The sequence below is a fragment of the Alexandromys fortis genome, unplaced genomic scaffold (genome assembly GCF_014885135.2).
Source record: "Alexandromys fortis isolate MF-2015 unplaced genomic scaffold, M_Fortis_MF-2015_v1.1 scaffold_51, whole genome shotgun sequence".
Taxonomy (NCBI): Eukaryota; Metazoa; Chordata; class Mammalia; order Rodentia; family Cricetidae; genus Alexandromys; species Alexandromys fortis.
The window spans coordinates 9,872,604-9,888,812 of record NW_026067925.1 but is presented as its reverse complement, the minus strand read 5'-3'; the positions used below and the strand labels follow the sequence as shown (position 1 = coordinate 9,888,812).

General features: G+C 47.3%; 1 protein-coding gene across 1 annotated transcript in view; it reads right to left on the bottom strand.

Annotated features, from left to right (window-relative positions):
- Positions 1-16,209, bottom strand: part of Capn8 (calpain 8) — a 73,067-nt gene that overhangs the window by 36,331 nt on the left and 20,527 nt on the right. The window contains 4 exon segments of the mRNA XM_050142813.1: positions 146-229; positions 934-1,102; positions 2,672-2,805; positions 3,288-3,406. Coding sequence (XP_049998770.1) covers positions 146-229; positions 934-1,102; positions 2,672-2,805; positions 3,288-3,406 — 506 coding nt within the window.

Genomic DNA, 16,209 nt, shown 5'->3' with positions numbered 1-16,209 from the left:
GCTCATCTGTCTGGGGCTCTGTCTGCATCCCGAGAGAAGCTTGCCCTGAGTAAGCAAAGAAAGCTCCAAGGCAACTCAGAACTTCTCAGTGTGACCTCCTACTCTTGCTTGGGACTTCCCAGATTTCACATTAACCCCTTCCTACCTCTTCGACTCCGGTAACAGAGTATGCATGACCCTTCACCAGCTTTTGCCTGGTGATGGCTTCTGCTTCGGCTGCACTTGAGACCTGGTCAAGGAGAGAGTCTGATCAGGGGGGCTGACCTTGACCTCTTTGGAGCCAGCATTACACTGCTTTCTAAAAGCACAACACACAGCCAGGACTTTCCTGGGTGAAACGAATGCAGGAGCAGCAGCAACCCACAAACAGAGAGACCCACCTCTAGACAACCCCCTTTAATAAGCCAGGCAGGTAGCAAGTGGCTGCCAAGCCTAGAGTGTGGCAGAGAGCATAGTCACACTGCCTCACAACAAAGCAAACAAGCGAAACTACCCATTAAAACATCCAGACAGAAAAGAGAGCATCTGGGGAGATAGGTTAACAACTGGCCCTCAGGCTGGTGGCTTCCAGGTCTGACCTCTAAGGCCACATTGACATTCCATACTCCCAATCTTCCTGTCAGGGCTGGGCCCTCTTTTCTTCAGGGATCAAGTCCATCAGATATTGTCAGCTGCCAATTTGCTTTCCCAAAGACTAAGATGATTTAGCAAAAAAGATGATAAGTAAATAGGAACTAGGATCCAGGGGATGAGGCTGTGCTATCTTGAGGAGTCTAGCCGTACTATTTAGATGCTCCAACAGTTACCAGCAAAATATAATCTTAAAATGTGACTAACCCTAGTTCCCAGCCACTCATTAGGTCTTCACCATTCCTGAACACTATAAACCATCATGCTACCAGACAAAAGAGACGAAGAAGAGTTGAGGCTCACATCAATGGAGCACCCCAACAGAGATCCCGCACGGAGGGCCTTCCGGATGATGTGGTATAGATTGCCCGGGGGCTTCTTCAGGTCATAAAACTCAGAGATGCCACCTGTGAAATCTTCAAACCCCTCAACTGTGGAGCCTCCAGCAAGCGCCTCATAGGAACCATTGAGCCTGTTTAAAAAAAAAAAAAAAAGAAAGAAAGAAAACAAGCACCATGCACAGCCATGAGCATCTGATAAGGGAATCACGGGATATGGAAAGGGTGATGCCAGGATGTAGGCTAGAGGGCCAAGGAAAGACCTTGGCCAGCTTTGACAAGGAGCCTAGAACAAGCACAGACCACTGTTTAAGACAGATGCTTTCACTAGGAACAGATTCCCCAGGCAGCCCCTTTCCAGGTCTCCCACTCCCTTTCAAAACCAAAACCCCTTCAGAATTGGCCCTGACTGCTTGAGTTTCTGGGGTACCCAGGCACAGATAGGAATGGGGAGCCTTTCCTTGAGGCTAAGGATTGCCCTAACAGAACAAGAAATTTACTGGAGTGACAGCAAATGAGGCTAATTCAAAGAAACCTTTCAACTTGGAATGTCAGTCAGGAAAACGGCATTCAAGGAATGAGCAGAAACTTTGCTGAGTTTGGAGTAGTGGCATGTCTGTTGTATTTTAATAAATAAAGCTTGCCTGGGGATCAGAGGAGTAAAACAGCCCCACTGGTCAGCCTTAGAGTCAAGCAGTAGTAACACACACCTTTGATCTCAGTAGCCTCACTAGTTTGCCATAGAAACCAGGCGGTGCATGCCTTTAACCCCAGTGGTACACACCTTTAATTCCAGAACTAGAGAGGATTATAAGGTGGGAGGAGACAGCTCTCACACAGTCTCGTTCTGAGATTCCTGAGGCAGGATAGCCATTTCGGACTTAGGTTGAGGTAAGAGCCAATGCTGGCTGTTTTGCTTTTCAGATCTTCAGGTTGAACCCCAATTTCTGTCTCTGACTTTTTATTGATCATGCTTCAATTTGGTACTGAGAACATTTCTTTTCTGCTGTGGGACAATGCACTTGAACACTGTAAAGATTTGTCATTCATGTTGGTTAAGTAAAACACTGATTGGCCAGTAGCCAGGCAGGAAGTATAGGTGGGGCAACCAGAGTAGGAGAATTCTGGGAAGAGGAAAGTCTCAGTCTGTAGTTGCCACCCAGATGCAGAGGAAGCAAGATGAAAATGCTGCACTGAGAAAAGATACCAAGCCATGTGGCTAAACATAAGAATTAAGGGTTAATTTAAGTTGTAAGAGCTAGTTAATAATAAGCCTGAGCTAATAGGCCAAACATTTTATAATTACTATAAGCCTCTGTGTGTTTCTTTGGAACTGAACAGCTGCAGGACTGGGCAAAACAGAAACTTCCTTCTATAATTTTCCTCTGCTTCATCATCATCATTTTGAACATTCATTCATTCTGCCCCAAGAATGAATATATATAATATGGTATATTGAGTATTGAACCAGGGCCTTATGCATGCTACCCAAGAGTCTATCATTGAGCTATCTCTCCATCCCCAAAGATGAGATCTTAAATCCCCAGTCCAAGTTTCCTTTTCTATTGAGAGGGATGCTTTCTTTCTGGCCTATGGCTGTCTGGGTGTTGGGAAAAACTTGGTCATCACATCCTGAGTGGGAAGGCAGGCAAGCGCCTTCAGGGAGGCCCCAGGGTCTTCCAGTTCCTCACCATCTCACTTACTTGGCATAGGCTTTCTCCAGGAGAGCACTCCAGAATTCATTGCCTTCTTCTGAGTGTAGAAAGAGCAGCTGTCCATCCTTGGTGGGCAGTCTGTCATCAATGACAACATCTACCCACTCTCCATACTGCCAGAACTAGGGGTGGGAAAACAACCTGTATCACACGCAGAAGCAGAGTGAGGTCTTCAGCAGACTCCATGGCTGGGGTCCCCGCTGCCAGTGAGCTAGTCTCCGGGCTTTGTGAACCTTAAACTCCCTGAGAGGGTTTACACCTCATTCACAGGCACCAAGAAACATTTAGTCTTTCTTTGAGTCTGTGGAGAAGAAAGCTTGCTTGGTATCACCCAGGCAGCCAAAGTGAGTGACTCAGTCTGATATCTCCTGATCCTTAGTCCAGAGTGAGTCCCTCATGGCCCTATGGCCTGGAGGAAGAAGGAAAGAGAATGAGTTTGATAGAACAGATGTACAAAGGAATGGCTCTCAAACTGGAGTGTGTACCCAAATCACCCAGAGGGATAACCTGACGTCAGTATTGGCCTCACTTCCAGAGTTTCTGATCCCACAGATTTGGATAAGATACAAAAGTGATGACAAAGGTACCAAGCAAGGCCTAATACCTGGAAATGAAAAATGCCCGCATAGTTCTTCTGGAAGCTCTGGTCCTTGGGGACCACTCGGTAAAGCAGTTTTTCATTCAAGGTGAGGGAGGCAATGGCTGCCAGAAGCCAACAGTCACCTGCAATGAACCAGAGGAGACAACAGCCGGTCAGGCCAGGCCCTCACTGACCCCATCACTCCAGAGTTCATGTCTACTGTAGACTTACTTCGACTGTAATACAGTTACCGAGCATGGGTTATGTAGAAACAACAGGAAAGTATCTATTGGAGTTCAAGAGGCCAACAGAATTGGTATTGGTGAGAGGCCCTCTGCATTTCTGCTTCTCTGCTTGGTGCTGTGTTTATGCATGCCAGAAAAGTGAACAGGCCAACGTACCTGGCTAATTCTCCCACCCCAACAGAGGAGCATGGATGCCTAAGAGTCACTTATGAGTATGGTCACACTGGGTTTGGGGCCTGGCACGGAGTCTTGGAAGGACACAGTCAACCAAAGAGCTCAACGCCACTCTCCTAAGTCAAGCGTGTGGGTTCTCCTCTCATGACTGATATGCACACACATTCCCCTCCTGAGGCCTTACAGGGAGGGCTTTACTCAGACATGGAAATGCTCTGTTCATCCGGATTGCTGTGCCTTGTGAGCCGACCACTCACGGTTCCTGGGCTTCCAATCAGTAGAATGGAAATTGAGAGAAAGGAACTGTCCTCTTGTTCCTTTTGTTGTCATCCTTTGAGTGGATGAGACACTAAAACTATGCAGGAACACATAGGTATGTGAGCGAGTGACTGAGCGAGCGAGGGAGTGAGGGAGCAAGTGATCGATCCTGTCCCAAGATGGCCTTGGGTAATGATAGTTGATTCTTCATGATCTGTGTAGAGTATAATGATCCTTTTATATTTCAGAGTTCACCATGAGAGCCTTGGTTATAATACCCTTGAGATATTGATTAGCATGAAATCATCATAATTCTGAAGCAAAAGAAATGGAAGTCAAGAGAGGTTAAACAACCCAGGGCTTGCTTTGGTCACTTTGAACATCTGAGTAAATTTAGAAACAGATAGAAAACTCCCTTCTGTGTGAGACAGACCTCTCAGGCCCCTGAAAGTCACCTCCCGAGACAGCATCACTGACTCCCAGTGACAACATCAAATGATGACTCCCAGGCCTAGACACTACATGCTCACCTTAACCTGCTGAGTGGGAGGGGCAAATGTCCCATAAGCTATATAATTTTGCTCACACCTATGTATACGTTCATGGGACTGCAGAGTCTGAGAGCAAAATGTCCTAGTGTCCCTCACACTGTAAAACACAATACTCCCTCAAACTGCCCAATCCTACCTTTTTCCAGCTGCACTGTAGACCCCAGGCCCTAGGAGTCTGAGGCTTAGTAAAGCAGTCATTGTCTCTCTTACTCATCTGGTCCTTCTAGCTCTAACACCTCCTTGAGTGTTCCAGGCATCACTGTCCCCACGTGAAGCATTAGGCCCTCTCAGCCTTAGCCAGAGACGCCCCTTTCTGCAGTAGGCACCAGCGCAGACTCAGCTGGTCAAAGTGCTGAGACTATGAGATCCATGAGTCCTCAGGCCTAAGTGGGATGCGTATATCACTCCTTCCCCCAGCAAGGCTCAGAAAGCGCTGTGAACGGTGGGGCAGAAAGAATATACAAGCCAGAAGGTGGGGGAGAGTGCTGTGGAATGCTGGCTCCTAGACACAGTATAGCCTTGCCCTTCATGAAGTCCCAACACTCTGGTTCCTGCACAAGGCCTGGACAAAGTCAAGCCAACAAGGTCACTCAACCATCAGCACGCAGGACTAGTTAGACTCTGTGGGTTATATTTGTTAAAGAAAGGGAGGAAGGAAGGAAAGAGGGAAAGAAAGAGGGAGAGGAGGAGGGAGGGAGGGGGAAGAATGGAGGGAGGGAGGGAAGAAGGGAGGGAGGGAGAAGGCTGGAGAGATGGCTCAGCAGTTAAGAGCAGTAGTTCCCTGCTTTTACAAAGGACCCAGACTCGGTTCACAGCACCCACATGGTAGCTTACAACGCTCCTTAACTCTAGTTTCAGGGATTCTATACCTTCTTCTGACCTCCAAAGGCATTACACACACACGCAACACAGGGTACATATATACATGCAAACTCCCATATATATAAAATAAATCTAAAAAAGGAAAGGGCAGGACATGGAAATGGGAGGGATGTGTTGGGGAGTGTCTGGGAAGAGTGGAAGGAGTTACGATGGATATGACCAAGAGGCATTATGTACATATATGAAATTGTCAAATAATAGAGAAAAGATATTCTAATAAATAAATAAATATGCTTAACCTTCCCTATGCACTTTCAGATAAAAAGCCTGGCAACATTTAAAGGTTATCCAGGTCCTTTTCTAACTTTATATTTTCATTTTAACTGTGGGGCTAAATAAAGTTGCTTCCACAGCCCAGCAATGAACACACTTGGTGTTTCGCAATCAGACTGCTTGAGAAGTAAGTCAAACTAAGACCCAGGACCCACCTCTAAGGGTCTGTCACCACCAGCAAGAGCTCCATCCCAATGTCACCCCAACCTTCCTCAAAAACAGAGGCTCAAGACTACATCCCAAACTAATTTCCTCTTCAATCTCCCCCCACCCTCCCTGTCTCTCTCTCACACACACACTCACACACACACTTTTTGAAGGATTTTTCTGATCTTTGAAGTGACCTGATTTTTACCAACAAGCGCTATCCCTCAGATAGTTATCTGGATTCAAGGCAAAGTTCAGGGTGAGGAGGGAGACAGCGCTTGTGTGAACTCATTGGGTCACACTGCTCTTTGCTACAGAAAACTTCAGCAGGGGTAAAACAAGCAACTTCCCAAGATGGAGACAGATTTCTTCCTCCCTACCAGGTTCCCCTCAGCTCAGTTTCTTCCTGTGAACTCTATATAATAATGCCATTTCTCTGCCTCTCTTTGCTTAGAAACAAAATACAAACCTTTCCCCGAGTGACTCTGCCCTACCTGCCTGGTCTCCCCCACCGTGAGTTTAGCTTCCAGGCAAACTTGGAAAGCACAGAGTGAACCCTGCAGTTTTCCTGCCTCCCTTTCCTTATTTGTTCCTTCTGTCTGTGCAATGCTTCCTGTAACCTGGCCAGTTGGGTCTTCACCATCTCCACGAAACCTGCCTTGAGTTCTGCTCAGAAGACGCCACATTTGTTCTTTGTGTATTCTGGAGACCTCATTTATTCATCTCAGCTAACCACAATTAGAACACAAGCTAGACTCCTGAGTCCATTCACACAGAGGCTCCATGATGGCGTGTTCCTTGTCGTCTTCAATAAACTCCCAACCCCCAAGCCCAAGCCCTCCCTCCACGGGCTCCTAGCTCCTGCCAAGGCCACCTGATACACTTCTCTCTCTTTCCTGTTCCTCTCTGATCTCTTCCTGACAAGCAGGGACACAGGAGTCTCTCCTGGTAGCATCCTTGGCCATAGCTGACAAACAGAGGAGACCCAGTGAATTTTTGACAAAAAAAAAAACATGCCAGCAAATCACCAAAGGAATTCATGAATCATGTGCTGTCCCTTTGTGAGTCAACAATGACACCCACACGTGTTTGTACCTGGAGATCTCAGGTCTGGGATGAAATAAACAGGGCCAGGCATTGAGCCTCACAGATGTCACAGTTAACACCTGCACCACACCAAGATGCTTAGCTACTCAAAACTCTGCGGGAGAAGATAGCAGGTGGGACGGGCACAGTCTCTGGGGAAGGGACAGATTGAAGGCTCTGGGGTGTCTCTGAAGCAGGTGGCTGCTCAAGGAAACCGGCCAGGCTCCCTTCTGTTGTGAAGATTCGCAATCCCAATCTAAGCTGCTGCAAACCCCATTTCAGGCGCTTCCTAGACACTCCAATAAAGCATGCCAGAAAACATCCCTCAGTGGCCAACATCTAACAGGTCTAAACCAGCCAAGAAAGGGTTTAATATTTTCTTTCTCTTCCGCACTCCTGACATTTCCTGGGGTCCTCCCAGCTGCTGCAGTAAGCACAAAAGGATGTCATAGGTATAGACATTTGGACCCATGCCAATTACTGCATAAAGTGTGAGTGGACCCTCTTTACAGGAAGCTTTTTCTAAAGTGCCCAAATGTGCTTCCTCTCAAAGGTACTCTTGTAACGGCAGACATTTACTCCCCTGCGCAAAACACCTCAGACACTTGATTGAGGGGCCTGCCTTGATCTTTGAGCAGAGTTTTGGTTTACAAAAACAGTCTTAAAGCTGTGGGATCTATGTTTGTTGGCAGATACGGTAGACAAGAAAGCCTGGAAATGTCTCCACAGACAAACCATCTTCTCTCCAGCCACCTCCCAGCTAGTGGTCACTCCGGGTCAGCATTCCCAAGAACGTAAGTGGGAATTTGGTAAAAGCACCTACTTTCCTACTGGAGCGTGGCAGATTTGCTTACCGGAATCTTTCTGCCCGCCACTCTTCCCTTATCTTATCTAGGAAGTCCGTCTTATGCCTGGAGATCCGGAGACTTCTCATAAGCCCAGGGCTACAGCGTGGGATGAAAGTCAACACACTTGAGAGAACACAGGGGAAGCCCTGAGTGTCTGGGTTTCTAAGAACTAGCCCAGGGCTCCCCACCTCCAGACTCCTGTCACAAAAGAGATTATCAACCTCCCATCCCCACTAGTTTAAGCCACTACGGTTAGGTTCAACAAAGCTTGCAGCCAACATTTTCCTGATATAATAACAAGGTGATTAGTATGCCTTGTAAGTGGGTTCTGAAAGAACTCCTCCACTGAAGGAGTTCTTTAAGCTGTCAGGATGAGGGACAGTTGAAACATGCACATTATTCTATACACTGGTTGCCCTGGCTGTGCTCTGGAAAATCTGGCTGGGATGTCCGGCTGATCTGGACAAGGGATCGATCGTGGAGCATGGAATTACAGAGTAACATTTGCATACGGACTTCAGTCACGGAAACAGGGAGGGGGAGCATGCTGAGGAAGCCCAGGCACTCCCTCCACCCCAACAAGCATAGATAGGATACAGAAAGGATACTTTTGAGTGACTGGGATGGTTTGTTTTAATTGTTAGTGTGACATTCTAGAATCACCTAGTAAGAGTCAGTGAGGAGCTGTCTAGACTGGGTTGTCTGTGGGCATGCCTCTGTGTGTGTGGGGGTGGGGTGGGGGGTCTTGATTATGATACCGATGTGGGATGACCCAACGTAAGAGTGGACGGCATCGCTCTCAAAGTAGGCTTTGAGCCCTACACCGCATGGGAGTGGAGAACACAGAACACAGCAATCATACGTCTTTTCTCAGCTCTTGATGGCAGACGTGACCAGCTGCTTCAGGTTCCTGTTTTGTCTTCCCCACAATGAAGGACTGGAACCTGGAATTATAGCCAAATAAACCTTTCCTTCCTTAAAGATGCTCTTGGGAGTGTCTTTTATCACAGCAGAGGGACATAAGGCTAAGACAGCAACGCAGGTATCTCTGCTCATTTTTTCCTTACTGAAGAGAATGCCTGAGCCTTGGCGATTTCTAATGAAAAGGGCTCCAGTTAGCTCACGGTTCTGGGAGTCTGGGAAACCTAAAGGCATGACACCAGCAAATGGCTCATGCTTCTTCAACTCGTGGCAGCAAGCAGACAGGCAGGTTAGTGCATGCAGAGGAGAAGATGAAGGCCACTGCCCTGTGATGGCAAACTAATTCATTCTCTGGGGGGGAAAAACGGCACCAATCCCTCTAAATGACCTCATCACTTGAGGGGCCTTTCCTTCCCCAAACCAGCACACCCCAGAGTCTCAGTGGGGACTGACTAACCAAACTACAGCAATTAGAAAGAATTGTTCTTAATCCAGATGGCATGGGGAGGGAAAAAGACAGAGACACGGTAGAGGTGCATCCAGAGAGACAAAAGGAAAAATGTAAGCGGGACACCACGCATATTGCCAAGGAGAGGGGGGACTCCCCTTTGAAGAATCAGCAGAGGAGTCTGGGATTCCCCTGGCCTGGATAAGCAGGACTAACAGACAGGACTGAACTGAAGAGAGCTAGAGGGCCTCTCTATCCATGGACAGAATGAGCTAGAAGGTCTTTTGTGAATGGCAGACAGGACATTAACAGACCCACTAGAGGGCACACTGGAGAAAGCCTTCCCTACTAGGTCTCTAGCAGCAAAGGCTCTGGTAAGACGGTGCGGTGCGTGTCTGAACAAGCTTGGGAAGGAGCAACTTCACCAGAACACAGAGAGGCAGGTCTGTGAAAACTCTAGAACAAGAACACCCACGAGTGGAACACAGGGGTCCTAAGAGCCTTGTTCCCATCGCTGGTTAGGAAGAGCTCTGTCTGTAAGAGAAAGTTCTCTGGACTAGAGTGATGGCTGGGTGGTTTAGAACACTCACTGCTCTCCCAGAAGGCTGGGGTTCAGTTCCTAGCACCCACCTACTGCCTCAGAACCACCCACAACCCAGCACCAGTGGGTCCAATGCCCATGTTTGGCCTCAATGGGCTTCTACACGGCACGATGCACAGAAACTCGTGCAGGATCATACACATCACAGTAGGTTTTTAAAGATAAAGTCTTCACATTCAAAACAGCTTCGCCACCCAGTGAACCACTTTTCAAAGGAGACTTAATGAAGAACAAGAGTCAACAGAGAGGGATTCTGGCTAGTGACCCCTTTGGGTGTCATGAAGAATGTGACTTGGGAAGGAAATGCCACTCAAGATTGAAGGTGCTTCTTTGAAAGAGCCAGGGGGAAGAGATTCCTAGAGCCTTTTTGGGGTGGTTTTAGCAAAGGGATATGATTCTTGTCATGGGAATACAAACTGTGATGTTAGTATAGCTCCTGTCTCTGCCTTTTACTAGCTGTGTGAGACCAAAAGGACACAGCGCCTCCCTGAGCCCCCACTCACCATCTACACACTAGGAGGGTCACTAATCCTCACTGGGAGGAGCACTAAGTGATAAAATGGGATGTGTAACAGCCAGAGCACAGTATGTGGCCACAAAATTATAGCTCATTAAATTACAGTTCCTCGCAGGAAAGAGAGGGCTCAGAAGTAGCTGCTAGGGTAAGGGCAAGAGTCATCCGGGCAACTAAAGGCATAGGGCGTGAGGTAGACAGGTCCACAGCAGGGAAGATATTGCACACGAATTTGAGATGCTAAAGACTGAAAATTGACCATTGCATTTAGCAATGCAGAGATCATGGGGGGACAGTCGCTAAGAGATTTGCTGTTCTATATACGTTTTATATATTCAGGTGCTCAGGGAGGTGGGAGAAGGATTGCTGGAGACAAGTTTGGCCAACAGAGCAAGAGCCTGCCTCAAAGCACAAGCAAAACCAAATGATAAATGAACAAATAACAAATAAAGTCTGTATATGTCAATAACCATCACTATTATAAGATATAGGAAGCAAGAACTCAAGCTTAAGGGAATTTCTCAAACCCTCGGTAGACTAGAGATGCTTCTAGACTGTAGGCAGATGAGGAGGAAGAAGAGAGGAGGTAAACATTGTAACCCAGTAGGAGGGACCTTCCTTACCTTGGGAAGCACAACGCCTTGCAGAGAAATGATACCGAGACCCCAGACAATTCGAAGAGGAAGCTCACAGAGAGAGTCCCTATGTTCCACTGCCGATTGAGAGATCTAGAGGCAGGGGACAAATGGTGACATGGAGTGCTGAGGCGCAGAGAACAGAAGATGCTATCACCATGCCTGAGTCAACGGAAAAAGAAGGGCGGACCCTTCCCCCTGCAGAGGCTGTGCGGTGGCCTCAGGGGTCAGGAACCAGCTGAAGAACTGATGTTTCCTGTGTCTAGAGTTCACGGACACTCAGATGGAGCTGAGTCGAGTCTGTTGGGCCCTGTTGAACCAGAAAAGGAGACCATACAATATGCCATCACCTCTTCAAGAGGTCAGCAAGAACCCGGAAGACAACAGCAGGCTGTACAAAAGCCATCTGGTCCATCTTCATTGCCAGATCATTTTGGCCTGTGCTGTATCCAGCTACCAAGCAACAAGATTTTTAGAAGTGAGGGGGCATTTATATAAATTCTACCTACCAAGTGGTTCTCGACCTTCCTAATGCTGTGATCCTTTAACACAGTTCCTCTGATGTGGTGATCTCCATAAAATTATTTCCATTGCTACTTTATACCTGTAATTTTGCTACCATTGTGAATCATAATGTAAAGGTATGATATGAAGGATAGCTGATAGTCAACCCCTATGAAAGGGTCATTTGCCCTCCCCCCAGGGTCACGACCACAGGTTGAGACCCGTTGTACTAAGTGGTTTATGAAGGAGACTGATCTGTTCCTCCTAGTCTGTAACCTGGAAGGCAGAGTTGGTATCTTCTCCTGGCTCATAAATAAGGGATTTCTTACCACATCCTGAAATGGTGGAAGGGAGAAGAAAGAGCACCAGAGGCTCTTACAAGGGCACCAATCCCATCCACAGGGGCTCACCTTCGGGGTTTAGTCAACTCCTTTCATCCTCAACTTCTAATACTACCACACCAGATGTTGAAATTTAACCTGAATTTTAAAGAGACAAAGAAACCGTCCATCATTCTATGAGCACTCACATAGAGTAACTGAAGGAGGAAAATGTAGTACTCCAAAGAGATAAGAACCTAAAACAGGAACAGTCATGATACCCTTGCCTAGCTTCTCCCTCCCTCCCTCCCTCCCTCCCTCCCTCCCTCCCTCCCTCCCTCCCTCCCTCCCTCCCTCCTTTCCTCCTTCCCTCTCATTGCCGCTAGAAATGGGACAGGCTTAGCAAGCTGAAAACAGTTGAGAAAAAGTCTCTCTGATTATACATTCAAGTATAATGCAAAGATTTTTGACCCCACTTACAAATGCCTGTTGTTTTTTTTTAATTCATCTTCAATATTTTATCACAGCTGAGGCACCCTTTGCCTGTTCTGCTCTTCCTCCAAGAGGCTGCTTGAAATGTTTTTACACACAGGGCACTAATTTAGCTCTGCACGCCGCTGCTCAGTCACAGGAGCGCCCCTCCTCCCTCCTGTTGGTGAGCGTGCCTTCTCAAGCCCGTAGCATTTCATTCATGCCATTTTGACTACATTAAAACACTTGTTTGCTTTTGGCCGCCCTGGCATCTGTTGACAAGACCGGAAGCTGGCAGGAGGTGGACGGTGGGCTTCATGCTCCTCCAGACCCCAGCATACGATTCAGCCCATCACTTCCGGATGAATCCAGCAGCAGTGATTGAATTGCATGCTCTGAGCATCTAGGATGTCCTACAGTCTAGATCATTTGTGAGCGCTTTCTCCCACAGAGGAACACGAGGTGGCACGGGTCGATGCTGTATGAGGCAAGAACCAGGCTCTGTCAGAGCTGCTCTCTTGGTGAGCAAGGAGAAGTGTAATGAGCTGGAGTAGGGGTTCCCAGCCGCGGCGTGGTTGACAATATGGATTGAATGTTTTTTATGGTGGAAGCCATCTTGAACATTGAACAGAGGACTTACTTATAGCAGATGGATGCCAATGGCAGGGACTCCTCCCTCCCCGCCTCCATGTGACTACCAAAAATTGATATCACTATTGCCAAATGTCCTCTGGGTAGAAGGCAGGGGAATCAAACATATACAGAGAGAGAGAGAGAGAGAGAGAGAGAGAGAGAGAGAGAGAGAGAGAGAGAGAGAGAGGTGGTGAGAGGGAGAGACAAAGACAGAGAGAGAGGGAAGGAGAGAGGGGGAGAGACAGAGAGAGAGGAAGGACTGAGGAAAACCTCACCCTGAAGGAAGAGAGACAGAATGACCCCTCCTCAGTCCTGTGTCACTGGTGACAAAATCTCATGATATATCTTTGCCTGACACCATGAGACTTTTCTGAGACCCACTTTCTTATTTCCCTCACTTTTCCTCATGTCTGCCTTCTGTGGCTAAAAACATTTCTATCAGTTAAGAAGTCCCTGCCCTGTTCCTCGCTCCTGCACCCACACCGGCAGTGTCTTGTGTCTCTCCCTGCTTCCAAGCTCCATTTCTCTGAAAACTCTTAGTACAATGTATGGCTCAGGTCCACCTGGTTTGGGTGGCTGGCCTCTTGACCTCCAGTAGACCCTTCAGGCTATGCAAGCATGTCACCCTTTGCTCTCTTCAAACAACAGAGACACCATCTTTCACTCCTGTAAAAGGAGACAAGCTTGACACTTCTGAACCCACCCAGCCTGTAGGCCTGGACTGTCCTCTGAGGCCACCCTTCACCTTTGCTCTCTCCCTGGGTCAGCCTGGTACACCTGGCTCCAACTCAGCTCTGGCCTTTGGCATCTGCATGACACCTGTTAACTCCGAGATTATTGTCGCTTGCTCCCTAAGACCTGGGAGCCATCTTTGTGCAGGTTGGCCAGAAGCAGATCCTGAACCCCTGTGAGCCTCAGAGTTGTCCTCTAGTGAGTCTGTGACCCACAGCTTATCATACAGAGTCAAATGATACTAAGATACAATGCATGTATGTAAATATATTATAAAATATACTCAATGGCATGGTCTTTTTTCAGGTATAAAGTATATATGTTTTTATTTCTGCAAATATACAATTTATGAAATTTATATTAAAATTACATATTACATATGTTATACATATGGTCCCACGAAATTATAATGGGATTGAAAAATTCCTGTCACCTAGTAACACTGAAGCTATTGTAATCTAGTACAGCCCGCTATACCTGCTGGTAGAGGCCAGCCAGTTCTATGAAAGGCTAGCAGGTGGAGTTATACACAGAACATACTACTTGATAATAATAAATGACTGCGTTATGGTTTGTATTTACTACAATAATTTTTAATCATTACTGTGAACTCCTACTTGTAGAATTTATTGTAAGCTTTATCCCAGCAGCAACTTCACACATTTGCACTGACCACATCTCCTAAGGCCATCAAGGGATTACCCGGACCATTTGGTGTGTAAGCACACAAGGCTGCATATCAGCAGGAGTCTCAGAATCTGCCTCCGTCATTAGGTCATCTATAACTCATCATCTCTGGTTAGANTATATATATATGACATAGAACATGTATGTGAGTCGCATGAACCAGGAAACGTGGTATTTGTAGAGCCCAGGTAAATACCTTGATTAGCCTTCTCCTACGTGTGAGGGAGCATCTTTCTCCCTGATCCCATCCGCCAATACAACTCCAGAGAAGCAAGAAGAATGAGGGAGAGTAGTGAGGTGTGGTATTAAAATTTCTAGAGGAGGGACAAGGCAGCTGGGTACGCTGAAGTGTGCAGGGGACCAAGGGCCCTTTTGTTTCCACTCTAGTTAGCTCATAGAGAAAGCCAACATGGAGAACATGAGTCCTGCATGGACCCAAGCAACTCTCTGGGTTAGAAAAAGCAACTCTCTGGGTTAGAAAAGGAATGAGCCACAATTAGACAGAGATTCCTAGCTGGCTTTCCAGGAACCCCACAACTTCCCTGTACCCTCAAAAGAAAAGACAGGAGACAGATGCCAGCAAGGAGCGAAGCAGAAGGTCCCTGAGGGCACCCAGGTTATCCACACATCAGCAGTCTGCTCCCCACACACTCGGCAGCATCTTGAGAGAGAAGGGCAGAGGAGCACACACACACACACACACACACACACACACACACACACGTTATACTGAAACTACAGTTTCAGTTACCAAATCAGACAGAATTATAAACCAGATTGGGATTCATTTATTTTCCCACTTCCCTGGCCAGGGCTCTTGAGGAAGATCAAAGTATCAAAGTGGTTTGAGATATCAGACATGTCCTCACAACCAATCCAGGGCCTAGCAATGTTCACTGGAGAGATAGCAGGAAATGCACTGAGGTAAACCTTCAAGTCTCCCCAAGTCAGCAACAACTTCTCTGCTCAAACTGGAAAAACCTTTGGCCTCACTGTATCCAGGACAAACGGTTGTCTTCCATACCTCCTGGACTCATGATCGTGCGGGCAAAGGTGTCTGCCAGCATCTAAGAGTCTCTTTACCTTCCCTGAAGGGACAATATGGAGACAAAGATGCCCTCCTGTGAGCTCCTTCCCGGGGCTCTGCTCTAAGTGGGTTCCTACCTGCTGAGTCAGTTTCAAAATGCCCTTTCTTTCCACATCCTATCAGCCTGCAAAACATCCTTTGGCTTCACGGGCCTTGCACATCTGGAAGTCTCCCATGTGCCACAAACCCTGATAAAGTATATTTTGAGTGGGGGAACCTAACAGTTCCCTCCATGAGTTCTTTTCAAATAAAGATGAGGAAAACTCATCTTGGCCTCAGCCCTTCACCTCTAGCAATTTCCTCACTCCTGGATGCTGTTCCCTCATTGCTAGGGAGTGCAAGGTTGGAACAGCGCTCTCCTGTACTTGGCTCTCTGTACTGATGTGGGATTTCCCTCTGTATGTTGTGATTACCATTAATGAATAAAGAACTGCTTTGGACCTATAGCAGGGCAGAACTTAGCTAGTGGGGGGGGACTAAACAGAATGCTGGGAGAGAGAAGAGAGGAGTCAGAGAGAAGCCATGGAGCCTCTGCAGGAGACAGACTCTGGGAAGTTTACCTGGTAAGCCACTGCCATGTGGCGATACACAGATTAATAGAGATGGGTTAAATTAATATGTAAGAGTTAGCCAATAAGAAGCTAGAGCTAATGGGCCAAGCAGTGATTTAATGAATACAGTTTCTGTGTGATTATTTCAGGGCTAAGCGGCTGGGAACCAACAAGTGGCCCCTCCCCCAACACTGCACGCTTTGAACAGGTAGATTACAGATTTGATGCCCAGTTGTAGATGAGTAGAGTTGAGGCCCTGACTGGCCAAGCCATCTCCACAGCAGCCAGCCAAGTGATTTCCCACGCTCAGACACTCAGTGTCCAGCCAGGCGATGAGCTTGCTGCCTCTCCCAGACCCTGTGGGGCCAGAAGCTGAAA